This window comes from Brachyistius frenatus, unplaced genomic scaffold (assembly GCF_029030835.1).
Source record: "Brachyistius frenatus isolate BFR_SWC_R1_liver_20210118 unplaced genomic scaffold, ASM2903083v1 Contig_21, whole genome shotgun sequence".
Taxonomy (NCBI): Eukaryota; Metazoa; Chordata; class Actinopteri; family Embiotocidae; genus Brachyistius; species Brachyistius frenatus.
The window spans coordinates 1,154,444-1,169,967 of NW_027210620.1; the positions used below are offsets into that span (position 1 = coordinate 1,154,444).

The 15,524-nt window shown below is 43.2% G+C and overlaps 3 protein-coding genes across 4 annotated transcripts; 2 read left to right on the forward strand and 1 right to left on the reverse strand.

The window, feature by feature from the left end:
* The first annotated feature begins 211 nt into the window (after positions 1-211).
* LOC138619694 (regulator of G-protein signaling 20-like) lies at positions 212-6,057 on the forward strand. The gene is made up of 5 exons (XM_069696348.1): positions 212-299; positions 1,402-1,562; positions 4,234-4,317; positions 4,416-4,650; positions 5,127-6,057. Exons 2-5 carry the CDS (start codon positions 1,426-1,428, stop codon positions 5,313-5,315), a joined length of 645 nt encoding a protein of 214 aa, XP_069552449.1. The 5' UTR covers positions 212-299; positions 1,402-1,425; the 3' UTR covers positions 5,316-6,057.
* A 461-nt stretch (positions 6,058-6,518) lies between these two features.
* Positions 6,519-11,373, reverse strand: lypla1 (lysophospholipase 1). Of its 2 annotated transcripts, XM_069696346.1 has the most exons (10): positions 11,144-11,373; positions 10,917-10,991; positions 10,762-10,793; positions 10,552-10,617; positions 10,325-10,372; positions 10,164-10,234; positions 9,948-10,021; positions 7,893-7,994; positions 7,073-7,249; positions 6,519-6,948 (listed from the first exon to the last, which is right to left on the reverse strand). In XM_069696346.1, the coding sequence occupies exons 2-10, from the start codon at positions 10,983-10,985 to the stop codon at positions 6,889-6,891; spliced, it is 699 nt and encodes a 232-aa protein (XP_069552447.1). In that variant the 5' UTR covers positions 10,986-10,991; positions 11,144-11,373; the 3' UTR covers positions 6,519-6,888. The 2 variants fall into 2 exon arrangements, with proteins under 2 accessions (XP_069552447.1, XP_069552448.1); XM_069696347.1 differs by lacking the exons at positions 10,552-10,617; positions 10,762-10,793; positions 10,917-10,991; positions 11,144-11,373 and adding an exon at positions 10,471-10,512.
* A 481-nt stretch (positions 11,374-11,854) lies between these two features.
* On the forward strand, positions 11,855-14,307 carry mrpl15 (mitochondrial ribosomal protein L15). The gene is made up of 5 exons (XM_069696352.1): positions 11,855-12,018; positions 12,166-12,323; positions 12,800-12,965; positions 13,670-13,793; positions 13,880-14,307. Exons 1-5 carry the CDS (start codon positions 11,914-11,916, stop codon positions 14,215-14,217), a joined length of 891 nt encoding a protein of 296 aa, XP_069552453.1. The 5' UTR covers positions 11,855-11,913; the 3' UTR covers positions 14,218-14,307.
* Positions 14,308-15,524: the final 1,217 nt, after the last annotated feature.

Consider the following 15,524-nt stretch of genomic DNA (forward strand, 5'->3'; position numbering starts at 1 on the left):
TGCTTAATAGTATAATCAATGACCACTTAAAAATAAATAAATAAATCCTCAGTATTGTCTTGTGCTGTGAAACAGACAGCGAGTCCCAGTCTGTCCTGAAGAACCCGTCGCTGCCACAGACAGCGCACATTGTGTTCTGGCTGTTAATACATGAGCGCAGAACAATCTTTTTCACACTTGCAGGAAACGCATGCGCGGAGAGGAAACCAACTGGTTTGTGTCAAGTCGAGGCAGACGGATGTGATCGAGGGGAGGAAAAAAAAAAAAATCACCTGTATTCTGGCATTCATGGTGACACAGTGAGTACACGTTCATGTTTGATGTTTTTTTTGTTGTTGTTGTTGTTGTTGTTTTTTAACAGCTCGTAGGCCTCCTGAAATCAGCGTCAGTCCTCCTTGTTTGTGCATCTTTTCTCGGAAAATAAGGCGGGTAATTCTAGGATCCGGCGAGGCTGCTGGAGCATCTTTATCTGGATATTCACGCAAACGGAAATATTAAAGATTCATTTTTGGGGCAATTCGTGCACGTACCAAAATGAATATGTCACGGATTACTGCGATGTAAATATTTGCAGATCTGGCTCTTTTTTTGCCTTTAAAAAAAAAAAAAAAAAAAAAAAAAAATGAATCAGCTCTGCCTGCTCATTACATTATCAGCCTTTCTGATCAAATGATTTCATCATGATTCTATAAATGGCTGCTTGGCTTCAGACTGGCTGTTTTTCTTGCATCAACCATCATGTATGTGTGTGTGTGTGTGTGTGTGTGTGTGTGTGTGTGTGTGTGTGTGTTTGTGCATCATCTCGAGGATGCGACTGATGGATGCGATTGCTGCGGTCCAAGAGTAACGCCTTGTCGCTATATTACTGCTCATCCCTCACAGACAGAGAGAGGGTGTGTGTGTGTGTGTGTGTGTGTGTGTGGGGGGGGGGGGCAGGAGGAGGGGGGCGGGGCGCGGGGGGGGGGTTGCTCATCATATTTGGGTTTTGTTACATTCAGCATGATCCAACAGAGCGGTGGGACATGTCTGGCTTCTCGAGGTGTTGGAGTTGAAATGTCTTCCTGAAGGACGTACGACGCCTTGTTTGTGGATCCAAAAATGTCGACTACTACAGAGGTGCACAAGAAGTTGATCCCTCGCGTCGAGAAGTGGTCGTGCAAGAGACAGGGTTTTTTTTTTTTTTGGTTCTTTTTTTTTTTCATTGAAGAAAATTTCAGAATAAGACCGAGCAAGGTCTTATTGTTTTATCAATACGTTTTTCTCCTTGTCAGATCTCCTTTGATGTCTTGGGTTGTGATGTTTGCGTGTCCCCTCTTAATGCAGAAATAATCTTCCAGTAAATGCTCTTTCTCTCTCTCTCTCTCTCTCTCTCTCTCTCTCTGTCTCGTCTTCTCCTTGCAGTCCAGGGGCTCAGAGCGGGTGGAGATGCGTAAGAGACAGATGCAGGTTCATCAGGAAGCAGCTGCCAGTGTCCTCCAAGCGCGCCACAGTATGGGAAACACCCCCACCAACGCCTCAAACGCCTGCTGCTTCTGCTGGTGCTGCTGCTGTAGCTGCTCCTGGTAATTAACACTCTACTGATTCCCACACAGCAGGGCTGGAGATAACAGAGATGTGGTCCAAGGCGATAGGGGGAAGGGGAGGAGGAGGAAGAGGAGGAGGAGGAGGAGGGGGTTCAAGAACCCATCAACTCACAGATTTACTGACGGATGACAGGAACCATTCAAGGGTGAAATAATGGCTTTGGCTGCTAATCTAATCCATATTGTTGCGTTGTTTAAAACATTTTTAGAAAGTACAAACACTTGCATTTGATTCCCTGATTGCGGTTTATCTATCGTCTATATCAATCACCCTCAGAGGAGTTTCATCTGCCGGCAGAGACTCTTCATTGCATGCGTGCAACACATGGAAGTCAGCTGCGTGCATTCACAAATCACTTCCACTGACAAGCTGCAATATTGTTGTAGAGAATCCAAGATGGATGACAATCAGTGAGACGATGAAAAATGAATTTGTTCTCCTCTCGCATTAAAAACTTAACACTGCATGAACACACCGCAGACGCACACTGCTAAAAAAAAAAAAAAAAAAAAAAGAAAAGCCGCCCGCTGAACTGGATGAAAATACAGCAATGACATACAGAAAAGTAAAGCACAGCTGCTGAGTGGAGACCAGCCACGGAGCAAGTGAAGCCCACAAAAATGCATTTCAAAATCTAAAGCCGAAAGGAAACTGCTCGACACCCACAGTGATGCATGATGCATGAATATGAAAAAAAAAAAAAAAAAAAATTGCAGAATGGTCCTTTAAAAGCCACTGAAACGTACAGGCAGGAAATAGACGCAAGAAAAAAAAAGATTTCTGTCGATTACTTTGTTAATGACAAGTTCATATTTATGCATTCGGATGTTATGTAACGGAAGCAGCAGTACAAAATACATTAAATTACAGCCTCCCACCAGCCGTTAGGGAAGGAGGAGATACAAGTTCCTAAATACCCTTCAATGTTTAAGACATCAAAACCTGGATATTAACATTTCCACTCAGCTCATATTGCATTGCATGGACTATTATATGTTATTGTTCACACTAAAATGAATAGAAAGGTCATTATTTTACCGGTACTGATTATCTGGTATGTCGACTACAAATAATCACTATTTTCATTATCAATTAAAAACACTGAATTCATCAAATTTTTCTTGATTCACTGTTTTGCCCAATTCATGCAACAGAGTCCAAGTTTACATCTTCAAACCTCTTGTTTTGTACGACCAGAGATGTTTAATTTGCAGAGATGTAAAAGCAGAAAATATTTTTATGAATAAACCTGCTGAGTGTTTCAACTTCGGTATTGGATTTAAAATGAATACTATGAAGATGCCTCTCTCGGGTTTGTTCGGTAGCAGCGGCTCAGCAGCGCGTTCCTTTTTGCCTCCGCCCTCCCACCCATTCAGCAGCACCACCGCCCACACCATCATCGCGGGGCAACAGAAACTCAGCGGTCCTGTGACCCCACGCCGGCTCTCATTGGCCGAAGGCCTCGGGGGTTTTAATTTGTTTCGAAATTATCACCCATTTTTCTCGAGCTCCCTCCGAGGACGGAGTTTGCAGAACACGGCCGCGCTAATTCACCCCGCCGGGGATGAGTTAAACATTTTGTCTCTACATCCATGGCTTCTATTTAATGCTTGCGAAGCTTGAACGGCCACGCTCCCAGGTGGGATGGCTCTCAGTGGACCCTCACCTGAACCAATTAGTCTACAGCCAGCTGCTACTTCACCTCGTGGGAACATTTCAATTACGCAAAATATGATCCCCACGGGGTGAGGTCAATAATAACACATTTTACTATTTACACCAAACGCTCCCACTTGACTGACCTGAACCTGCTGGAGGTGTTCCGTCATTTCAAATGTGGAACAAGCAAAACATACAATACGCTGTGTCGCTGCGCTATAATGCAGGGAATCAATGAACTGTAGTTCAGGAGATAAATCCCATTTCTGTTGTTGTTTTTTTTTATATATATTATCGCAATTTACACTACATGGCCAGAAGCATGTGGACACCCCCAGTTCACATAAGTACTGTATATTGTTTCATGTTTAGCGTCATTATAATCTTAACGCTGTAGCATGCAGTATAATATCAGACCAGTGGTTCCCCACGTTTTTCATTTATGACCCTAATTGTTTCATCTGGAGACATTTTGAATGACTGAAGAAAGGAAAATATTCTGATTATAGACTGCAAAAAAAAACAACAACCAAACATGGTCACCCCTCACTTGTGACCCCAAGAACTACAATTTTAGAGACTAGTGGGTTTCCAACTTTGTGGCAACTGTTTGGGGTAGCCAGGTCCACTGAATGGCCCAAATGCACTTGTGACTGAATTGGAGCAAATCTTTTCATCCAGGTTTCAGAACCTGCTGAGAAAACCAGAGGAGTGGAGGCAGGTAAAGTCGTACATTAAGCCCATTGGATGTCCAAAAATGACTTATTTGGGTGTCCGTATGCTTTTGGTCATGCAGTGTATTATAGATACAGTTGTTTTGCAGGAGTGATTTCTTTATTCACATCTGCTTTGTGCATGCATTATTTTTTTTATTAAGAAAAGTCGACATCAAAGGGCTCTTCGCTATTTCAGACCCGGATGACAAACGACTATAAATAGCCTCATGATCAAAGCAGAACCGTTCTCACTGTGTGTGTTTTGTTCATCTAGTTTGACTGTTAGGAGCGAAGACGAGAAAATACAGAGGTCCACGTGTGAGCGCAGGACAGAGGAAACTACTAATTGTGAAGACAGGTAATGTGACCCGTGCACGACAGAACCTTTGCCAAAATTAAATAATGAATCAATATAGCCACTATTCTTTTCTTCTTTCTTTTTTTTTTTTTTTCAAGCCCGCAGCCTACCCTGGAAGACGCTCGGTCCTGGGCGATGTCATTTGAAAGGGTGATGAAAAGTGCAGCCGGGCGAAGCTGCTTCAGGCAGTTCCTGAGGACGGAGTTCAGCGAGGAGAACATGATGTTCTGGCTCGCCTGCGAGGAGCTCAAAAAGGAAACTAACAAGACTGTGGTGGAGGAGAAAGTCCGTCAAATATACGAGGACTTCATCTCGATTCTCTCCCCTAAAGAGGTGAGACACCGAGGCCAAGTACCTACTCAAAATGTCCCGATTAAAAAATTAGTGGTTACGTTAGTCAATCGACAGAAAATACACTGATAATTGCGCAATCTGATTATTATGGATTTATTTTCTGGTTTTAGGGTCTGCTGCTTTTTTTTTTTTTTTTTTTTTTTTTTTTTTTTGGTGTACTGTATACTATTGTGTATAGAATATTTTAGGGTTTTGGACTGTTGGTCAAGACAAAATACCCAAATTTGAAGACATCATCTCAGGCTTTTACAGACTAAATCATTTACATAACCTACAAATTAATTGACCTTGCAAAATATTATTATTGGGGGCAATATCTATCGCCACGATCAGTAAATTGGTGGGTTATTTTCCCGATTAACCACTTGTCTGTCATGCACTGGTCGAAAAAGCTCAAATGTTTCCCCTCATAATTCCCCCCCCCCACACTTCTCTTTCTCCCACACCTTCACCAGGTCAGCTTGGATTCACGCGTTCGAGACGTGATAAACCGCAATATGCTGGAGCCCACCTCGCACACGTTCGACGACGCTCAGCAGCAGATCTACACGCTGATGCAGAGAGACTCGTACCCCCGCTACATAAACTCGTCCGCGTACACAGATCTGCTGAAGAGCCTGGAGGAGCCTCCCCCCGAGCCATAAGACTTCTCCACTGCCGCACAATTAGCTTTCTCCCGGCGCATGCATCCCACCCGAAGGAGTTTTGTGTTCACGTTGGGGAGTCCTGCTATTTAGAGAAAGACGAGACAGGAAAATGAACACTACTTAAACCTGGTCTTTATCCAGCTGCAACTGCTGTTTATTTACCCCACGATTAGCTTACCAAAACCCTCGGAGCAAACACGAACAAATGCTCGGCTCAGCATCAGTTACTTGTCCGGAAACATATCTATATTTTTATATACTCCCTAGCGCTTGACATTGCACTTTTCTACCTTGTTTAATGAAGGGAACGCATGTATCTGTGAGCACTGCATTTGTATTTAGGTATATTGTGAGCCTTAATGCATATCCAGTTCTTGTAGAAACAAAGTTTTATTTAACGGTAACTTAAGAAGAAGGAAAGTGCCTTGGAATAATATCTTATCCACTAGCACCTTTAGTCTAACATGAACGGTGCCACGATGACTTCACATGTTGGTGCTTTCAGCTCTTCTCAAAGATCAAAGTTTTTACAAACTGGACGAGCTGATACCCGGAAATAGATCTTGTCTGTGTGTTTCAATACTGTGATATTAGTCATATATTTAATTTAAACAAAACAGGGATAAATAAACTGAATACATGACCATGACCACTGATATATTTGTGTAATTAAAAAAGTGATTTGTGTGAAAAAGCTATTTGAATTCTCACAAATTAAATAAAGCACAATCATATGTTGTTTTTGCTGTCGTGTGTTATGAACCTTCACAGATTATTCTACGCTTTCTTGAACTAAAATTCATTATTAGACACGTTTCATGCACAGATTGCATATTAAGATGCCTGTGCTTTGTTTGCTAATGTCTTGTGTGGAAATCTGTTTAAAAGGAATATTCTACACGTTACAGCAGCCAAAATCAGTCATTTCCTTCTAAAAAAAAAAAAAAAAAAAATCAGTTTTTAGATTCAAAGTTTTGTCTATAAGATGTCAAATGTACTTTATAATCAGGTTTTACGGAAGCCAAAAGAGACGACAGCAAATACTTCAATCTGAGAAGCTGGAAGCAACAAAAATTTAGCGATTCTGCTTCAAATTTAAAAAAAAAGCCTTAATTAAATGAGTTGATTTACCAAATAATGAACTTGTTACGGCACTACAACACATAATCTACATCAATGGAAAAAAAAAAAAAAAAAACATTTACCAACAAGCCATTTATTGTGAGACAGCAGGTATTAAACCATAAAGTATAGCCCTAGTTATTATAATACACATGTTTCCTGCGAGAAATGGCTCGTCTCGATGGCAAAGAGCTTTGCAATCAAGCAACTAATGTTACTCTACTGTAACACCGAGTGTTGTGTGTGGCTCCAGGTCAGGATGCAGCATCGTTCCAGTCATGCCTCTCTCGGGCCAACGCCTGGCAGCCCCAGTTCCGTCTGGATCTATGAGTAGCAGCGTGGTTTTATTGTCAAGTAAATCAGTGGTCCTCGAATCCACCGAGTCTCGCTGGACTCAAGCCCAAAGGGACTCCGATGGTGCTGAGCGGGTGAGCGGACGCTCTCCAGTTTATTCATCGCTAATGGGAGGAAGCTGCTTCTCTATGAATCGCTTGATATCCACCATTTCCTGCAGAGGTACAAAACCGAGAAGAAGAAGAAGAAGAAGAAGAAGAAAAAAAAAAAAAGAAGAAGCGCTCAGACAGAACAATAATGAAAGCTTTAGAGTCAAATATGACCGTCTCCTCACTGACCTCTGGACAGGCGCTGTGAGGTAGACCCCGATACGACTTGAAGGTGACGTTTGCAGGATTGGTGAGGCTTTTCATCTTCTCTGCCGTCTGGCTGCCAAACATGAAGGGGACGAGGGGGTCGGCATCCCCGTGGCATTGTAGGACGTGCATGTCCTTGTTAACATTGTGGGCAGACGCCTGAGAACAGAGGAGATTAGGATTATTTTTTATTATCTTATTATCTGACAGATTATGATTTGGCTATGGGATATACCTGCTGTGTAATTCAATTAAAGGAATAGTTTGCAAAAAAAAAAAAAAAAAAAAAATTTTTTTTTAACTATAGTTATCGATAACAAAAAATATGTGGAAGTACACTGTTGCAACTGACAATCAAATTGAACTCTCAGGTGAACAATTACTTTATTTTTCTTTCCTAATATTCATTGAACGACTTCAAAATTTCTATTTAAGACATTGGATTGGATTTTGGATTACAGTGAACACGACTCACGACAGATTTGCGTAAAGCATGAAAACTCATGAAAGACGCGTTATAGTGTGTAGGATTTTATCCAAAGCGACTTACAACACGCTGATGGTACACCATCGGGAGACATTTTTTTTTTTTTTTTTTTTTTTTAGGGCTCGGTGTCTTGCTCAAGGACGCTTAGGCATGTGGACAGGAGGAGCTGGGATTGAACCACCAACCTTCTGATTAGTGTGCGACCCACTCTACCAACTGAGCTACAGCCTCCCTTCCTGTAGGAAGACCATAACTACAACAATTGGACCTGAATGATTATAGTGGCAGTGATTGAAAGCTTTTTTTTCCCCCTACCTGAGGGAAGGACCGGCGGAGAGGAAGCCAGCAGCTGAGAGCGACGACTCCAGCGAGCTTCTGCTGAGTCGTCAGAGCCGTGTAGAGAGACAACGCTCCACCCTGGGAAAAACAAAAACAAACCAACAAACCAGTCCTCATTCCATAGATCTTACGCACCGTTATTAGCAGAGAAAACAAGCATGAAATAATCCAAATCATAGCAACAAATCAAGTTTTGTTGCTTTCTAACTAAAAATGACTATTAAAAGAAATTATAAAAATGACATTTCTAATGATCACAGGTTTCACTCTCACCTCTACCTGTTTCCTCCAACAATACCAGGAGCTCGTAGCAGTAGCTTGCAATACTGGGACTAATAATAAAACTGCATTACACACAAGCCTAGCCGATTTTGCCTTCTCAACCATGACTTTATCGACGGTATTATTCTACCATTTTATTTTTCGGTGCAAAACACAGCACACACTAGTGCAAACGGCTGACGATGACAGTCCGCCTCCACGTTCGTTTTTTTTGCTCTGAAGTTATGCCAGTTTCTGTGAGATCTCAAGTCCGCTCTGAAATGGTTTAGTGTGAATGCCAAGTGTGTGGTCCTGCTTCTCGACTGAATCATCCGAGGTGCGTGTTTTCTCATGATTAAAATATTTTTAAAAAATCTGTTAAATCTGTCGTTGTGATTGTAGGCTCTGGTGTTTTTAAAAAAAAAAAAAATCGGTAAATAATTTTTTATTAAATCCTCTCGTGTGCATCAGGCATTGCAGCCACAACTGTAGAGGATGGATTTTTGGCTTCTTAGTGAGTGGTGTACCTCTTTTCTTTAACTACCAACAACACAATCATTTTCTTTTTTTTAAGTGACAAAAAAAAAATGACCCAAAGAGTTTTGTAATATTATGTTTACCAATCATTAATCTTGCTGTAATCCCATTAAATATTGACAATTTTCAGCAAAAAGCAGCAGATGGAATAAATTGTTAAACTCCATTTTCTTCTACGCTGTTAAATTAACTGCACAATATCAATACATATGTATTTCAACAAAAAAATCAACACATTGAGAAGTGAACTTGTGTGCGTGCGCCTTTTGATTTTGGTCATTTAAATACATTATTGACTGTACCTGGGATTCACTGCAAAAATGCCGTTATGCACTGCTCAAAAAAATAAAGGGAACACTTAAACAACACATCCTAGATGTCAATGAATGAAATATTCCAGTTGAAAATCTTCACTCATTACATAGTGGAATGTGTTGAGAACAAAATAACATAAGAACGATCAATGGAAATCAAAATCATTATCCCATGGAGGTCTGGATTCAGAATCATACTCAAAATAAAAGTGGAAAAATCAGATCACAGGCTGATCCAGCTTCTGTGGAAATCCCTCAAGACAAGTCCAAATGAGGCTCAGTAGTGTGTGTGGCCTCCACGTGCCTGTATGCACTCCCTACAACGCCTGGGCACGCTCCTGATGAGACCACGGACGTTCTCCTGAGGGATCTCCTCCCAGACCTGGATCAAAGCATCAGTCCACTCCTGGACAGTCTGTGGTGCGACGTGGCGTCGTCGGTGGACGGAACGAGACACGATGTCCCAGATGTGCTGGATTGGATTCAGGCCTGGGGAACGGGCGGGCCGGTCCGTAGCGTCGATGCCTTCATCGTGCAGGAACTGCTGACGCACTCCAGCCACGTGAGGCCGAGCATCGTCCTGCATCAGAAGGAACCCGGGGCCCACTGCACCAGCATCTGGTCTTCCAACGGGTCTGAGGATCTCATCCCGGGACCTGATGGCAGTCAGGGTACCTCTGGCTAGCACATGGAGGGCTGTGCGGCCCTCCAAAGAAATGCCTCCTCAGACCGTCGCTGACCCGCCGCCAAACCGGTCACATTGAAATTGGTTCACAATCAGTGTTTGCTTCCTAACTGGACAGGTCGATTTCCCAGAAGTGTGGTTGACTTGGAGTTACGTCGTGTTGTTTAAGTGTTCCCTTGATTTATTTATTTTGAGCAGTGTGTAACACATCATCTGCGCACATGCCACACTTACCTGTGAAAATCCACCCAGGACAATCCTATGCGAAGGGATCCCATTCTTCACTTCTTGGTCTATCAAGGCTTTAACTGTGGTGAGAAAAAAATAATAATAATAAATTTTTAAAAAAATTCTAACTTTTGCTGTCAAATCTGACCGAGACAAAAAGCTCTGCATTTTTTTTTTTTTTTTAGCTCGAGGACAAAGTTCAAAATCATTTTACAGACATACTATTTTCCGACGCTCTCTTAATACCGGTCTCGTCTTCATCTGCGTCAGGGCTCAACCCGTAGATATCGAACCTAGAAATGGAAAGACATACAGTGAGGCTCACCGTATACGTGACAACCACACGCTCTGCCGAAATGTGCTCACAAATGCGGGACGCTTACCAAGAAGGCATGGACATCCTCATGTTCAAAGAAACAGGCATGGTGGGTCTGTAAGTAACGGAGAGCAGTAACATCACAGTTTAGCCGGTTCAGACATTTTTTTTTTTTACACCCTTTCATGTCAATAAATGGGGGAAATACTTGACCATTCAAGTGTAAATAAGGCTTCCCGACTTTCTAAATCTTTCCCTGGTCTTTGCTTTCTCTGTGTCAAGTTATATACTTACGCATGTGGGCAGATGTATTTCACATGTGGCATCCTGATGCCGGCAAAAGCTTCAGCCCAGCCATGCCTGTCATAATGGGGGAGAAGGGGAAGGAAAAACATATTTTTGTTTAAATACAGTCCAAATTGCCTTGGAAACTGACATCTTTTTTTTTTTGTTTTTTTTTGTTTTTGTTTTACAGCAGGGGTGAAACAAAACTTCTTTTCTTACCCAGTGTCACCAAGACCGTGCAGAAATATGACCTGGGGAAAAAAAAAAAAAGAAAAAAAAAGCCAGAATAACATCGACTTGAACATTGTTGTTGTTGTTGTTGTTGTTGTTGTTTTTTTAATGTCTAGCTCTCGAGTCACCAACAGAAAACTTACCGCTGCGGTGGCTTTCCGGGCTGCGGGCACAATGGCAGGTAGGGGCGCTGACATGTTATTGCCGCACATACAGCGCTGAGGCAGCGGGTGTGAAGGGAGAAGTTAGCTACGGTTAGCCATTAAAGAGATCTCCCCACCCACCTCCTCCACCACCACCACCACCTCCACCCTCTCCCTCCTCCTCCCTCCCCTCCCCCAGCTGTCAGTGTTGTGTCGGTCCAACTCACGCCGCCGAGTAGAAAACAGTTGAAGGACAAATGCCGGCCGACGATTGGAGGTCAGGGGTCCGAGCGCCTCCTCTTGCCTCCTCGGTCGCGAAAGCGGGGTATTTTTTTTTGAGGGGGGGGGAGGGAAGTTGAGTTATGTGGAAAATGTCACCCCGCCGGATCACTCTTACCGTTGGCACACTTACACGAACAGCAAGCGCCCGCTGACACGCTTTCAGAGTCCCGCCCCCTCTTCCCCTCCCCTTCCGACCACACGATTGGCTGGTCGCGAGAGGCCGTCTTGCGAATACCGATCACCCATTGGTTCGGGGAGATGTCAATGAGCCCTGATTTAATGACAGTTAAATCCCGCACGGTAGCAGCAAAGCACACTGCGGTACCTCAACGAAATGACGACGACAGGAATAAATAATAACAATGTTGAATATATTAAATTACAACATGAATAGTAAACAAATGCCTTCAATAAAAGCTTATGTTGTAACCTTTCAACACAGAAAGGGTCTGAAACGTCTGTTGTTACGTTTACCGTTAAAAAAAATATATATTTTTTAAAATAACTATTTTCTTTTTCTACTACTTCAATACTAATATGTGACATAGCCTAAAACACCTCCCAGATCAACAGTATATGTAGTGCATTTTTGACTATCGCGCTTTTAATTTGAAACGTCGCAGAGCTGAAAAAGAAGTACTTCCGGTGCGCCCGGCCTGTCACGTGACCCGCGTGTCCTTGGTTCGCCAACTTTTGACATGTGAGCAACGGAAACATGTCTTTCCCTAAAAAAACAGGCGCCAAAGCGCGGGATATTTTGCAGACTCTGCCGCGGATAACTTTGGCAAACCTGCGGCCTGAACCGGGCGCCAGGCAGCTGGTAAGCTCAAAACACGTCGTCGTCGTCGTCGTCGTCCAGCTATCTTTAGCGACACGCACGGCTAGTTAGCCTGTTTAGCCAGCGGGGGGGGGGACAAAACGACGTTCAAGGCAAAGAAAAGAGTTGTTTAATGTCCCTGTGTTGCAGGAGAAACGGAGGGGCAGAGGACAGCACGGGGGCAACAGAAGCGGACGAGGACACAAAGGGGAGCGCCAGAGAGGCACCCGGCCTCGGCTGGGCTTCGAGGGGGGACAGACACCCTTTTATCTGGCTATTCCGAAATATGGATTCAATGAAGGACACAGGTACAAAAAAAAAAAAAAAAAAACAATACCAGCAGTGTTTTCCCAGTTTTTAAACCCCGAGCATATCATGTATTATTGTTGTTCACAAGCAAAGAAACAGATCTTGCATTTGAAGTTGTTGTTGCTGCACTTGTAAAAGGCATCGTGTCCAAATCCTAATATCTCTCACGACCTCGGTGTTGTGACATCACCAGTCCAACAAGCCTCTGCATTATCTATTCACAGGCGTCATAAAGTATCAGAGGACAACCACCAAATCCTTCAGAAATTGTCACTGCGTTGCTGAAGTCGCCCGACTGCACAGTGAATCTATTAAAGCTCAAATGTTGCTTTCCATCACCTGGGCGTTATTGTAGTTTAAGTTTAAGGTGTCTGTTGTTGTTGTTGTTGTTGTTGTTTTTTTTGCAAAGCCCGAGTGCTACATTCAAGCACCAACATTAACCCGTGCGTTTTGTAATGTCTTTGTTCCACCTCAGTCGCCGTCCGCAGTACAAGCCTCTGACACTAAAACGACTGCAGTACCTGATCGACCTGGGACGCGTCGACCCGACGCAGCCCGTCGACTTGACCCAGCTCGTCAATGCCAGAGGGGTGACGATCCAGCCGCTGAAGAGGCACTACGGAGTCCAGCTCGTAGACGAGGTGATCGCTGCACCGGGGCCTCTTCACACCTACCAGAGAGAGTTAGAAGAGAATTAGAGAAAAAAAACTGCTCGCTCATCTTCGGCGGTTACAGACGGCGAACATCCAACTGCAGTAAAAAAATCAGCTACTGCCGATGGGGGGGGGGAACAGATGAGAGAAACCGTGTCATTTTTGTCAGAGGAAATGAACACGTTAAGAGCAGAATGAGACCATTTGATTTTATGGTGGCGGGTTTTACTTTTAAAATACAGGTAACTTGTCTTTGAAAAGCAGAAAAATGTATATAGAACATGCCTTCATGAAGAAAAATACTCATTTCTCTTCCATGTTTTGTTTTGTATTAATAACACACACACAAAAAAAAAGATGGGGAAAATACAATGGAAATTGTCAGTAGAGCTGCGGGTCAGCCTCATTATGTCCATAAAGACATCGGTTCAACACTTTACACGTCGATGAAATGAAACATGGTGTAAAAGAAGCTTAATTATATGTTTTAATTGCTGGAAAAAAAAAAAAAAAAGAAATCAGGCCTTCAGGATCCAGAACATGTCATATCTGTGGCTCCTGGTTTAAAACTCTAACCAGTAGGTGGCACCACACGACAGTGTTGCCACTGTGACCGACCGATGGAGATGCTGTTGTTGACCTCTGTTTTTCACCCGTTTCTGACAGAAGTCCGTCTGTTTGTTCTTTTCCAGGGTGCCGACATTTTCGCAGCAAAGATCAACATCGAGGTTCAGAGAGCGTCTGAAGGTGTCATAGCTGCGATTGAGAGGAACGGAGGGGTCATCACGACTGGTTTCTACGATCCCATAAGTCTCGGTAACTGACGAAAGATCCGGTTTGTTTTGCATTTAATGTTGTGTTTTAGATCAGAAGCTTGAAAAAGTATCCTGTCATTTGTGCAGGGATTCTCATCAAGCCAGTCCCGTTCTTCTTGCGCGGGCAGCCAATCCCGAAGCGAATGTTGCCCGGGGTGGACATGGTCCCGTATTACACAGGTGCCGAAAATCGGGGTTACTTGGCGGACCCGGAAAAAATCCAGCAGGCCCGGCTCGCCCTGGCACAGAAGTATGGCTACGTTTTGCCAGACATTTCAAAGGATGAACTGTATCACATGCTGGCCATGAGGAAGGATGTCCGACAGATCTTCTTTGGCCTCGCTCCAGGCTGGGTTGTTAACATGCCGGAGAAGAAGATTCTGAAACCGACTGATGAGAAACTGCGGAAATATTACAGCTCGTAGGTGTCGGAGAAAGTTAGCGTTTATGTACAGCGACGGCCAAAATCGTTTTACATGGCTTTCTGTGTTGTCATTAAACTTCCATCTTTAAAACTACACATTGCCGTTTTAAGGGAATTAGAATTTGCTGCCATAAGTTTCATACAGCTCAATCATGGATCTGTTTTATGCTGCATTCATTAGTACTTGAGGGACTGACCGCGTACAAGCACAACCGACTCCGACTCGTGCTGCATGATGGAAGGAACGTGAACTGTAACAGGTGAGGGGGAAATAAGGAAAATAAGATAACTCAAAGAATGAAAACAGGAAACAGATGCCTGGTGATGTGTGTTACTTGCGAAATGGGTTGCCTAGGCCCTAGAAGGGGAGTTTGAAATTAGTCACAGGCAGCTGTATCCTGGTGTGGACGTTCAAAAGATCCCCCCCCCCCCCCACCTCCCTCCTCGTCGAGTACAATCACAGACAAACACATAGTTTGCCCGGTTCTGCTTCAGAGACATAAAAATGCCAAGAACACATGTTCATACTAATATAATTTAATTACCGGGCTTCACACCCATCTTGATGTGGTATTTGTCACCTAAGGATCTTTACTGTCGCAAAACTTTGCAGTCCAGAGATTTAAAGTAAAGACAGATTTTTGTGTTGCCCAATCGCATTTAGATTTTTGCAATATTACGGGTCATGCAGGTTATAATTTACACGCTGCCTGTACTAGAATACAGACTTGTAAGGTTAATAGCGCTCTTGTATTTTAACTTCTCAGTGCGCACGTTTATTTTTTGAAGTCAAAATGGCACAATCGCTATAAATAACTTGGTATTTTACGCTGATATTGTCTTAAGGGACGCTGCCATAGAATTTGTTCTAGTATAAAAACACTTTATCAAAGGAAGCATATGTTTGTGTGTGTGTGTGTGTGTGTGTGTGTGCGCGTGTGTGTGTGTGCGCAAGACCACGAGCATTGTGTTTTTCTAAAATCCCCTTTGCCATGTTGGTTACATGTAGGCAGGTCTCAATTATGCAAGAAGACGAAGTGATGCACATACAACTGATAAAATCATTTTTATGTTGAATTCCTCAGAGTGTTGGTAAATGTCATCATTTGTTACCCTCTGAGTGAAAGGCTTCATTTTTTGATGACTTTGCTGGTGGTTCCCTGAGTGTTTTCCTGAATCTCGAGTATCCAACGAGCTGCACAAGTAGTGGATACATACACAGGCGGCCCTGCCAGGAAAACCAGCCCAAATCCTTACAGCATAATACTTTAAATAAATCACGCCACAGGAAAGAAACAGCACAATCAT

Excerpts from the sequence above, each read along its gene's own strand:
- LOC138619694 (XM_069696348.1), top strand. The coding sequence starts at position 1,426 with ATGCGTAAGAGACAGATGCAGGTTCATCAGGAAGCAGCTGCCAGTGTC. Across the intron at positions 4,318-4,415 it reads ACTACTAATTGTGAAGACAG|CCCGCAGCCTACCCTGGAAG; the intron begins GTAATGTGACCC and ends TTTTTTTTCAAG. Across the intron at positions 4,651-5,126 it reads CGATTCTCTCCCCTAAAGAG|GTCAGCTTGGATTCACGCGT; the intron begins GTGAGACACCGA and ends CACCTTCACCAG.
- lypla1 (XM_069696346.1), bottom strand. The coding sequence starts at position 10,985 with ATGTGCGGCAATAACATGTCAGCGCCCCTACCTGCCATTGTGCCCGCA. Across the intron at positions 7,995-9,947 it reads TCCTGGGTGGATTTTCACAG|GGTGGAGCGTTGTCTCTCTA; the intron begins GTAAGTGTGGCA and ends TGTTTTTCCCAG. Across the intron at positions 6,949-7,072 it reads CTCACAGCGCCTGTCCAGAG|GAAATGGTGGATATCAAGCG; the intron begins GTCAGTGAGGAG and ends GTACCTCTGCAG.
- mrpl15 (XM_069696352.1), top strand. The coding sequence starts at position 11,914 with ATGTCTTTCCCTAAAAAAACAGGCGCCAAAGCGCGGGATATTTTGCAG. Across the intron at positions 12,019-12,165 it reads AACCGGGCGCCAGGCAGCTG|GAGAAACGGAGGGGCAGAGG; the intron begins GTAAGCTCAAAA and ends CCTGTGTTGCAG. Across the intron at positions 12,324-12,799 it reads GGATTCAATGAAGGACACAG|TCGCCGTCCGCAGTACAAGC; the intron begins GTACAAAAAAAA and ends GTTCCACCTCAG.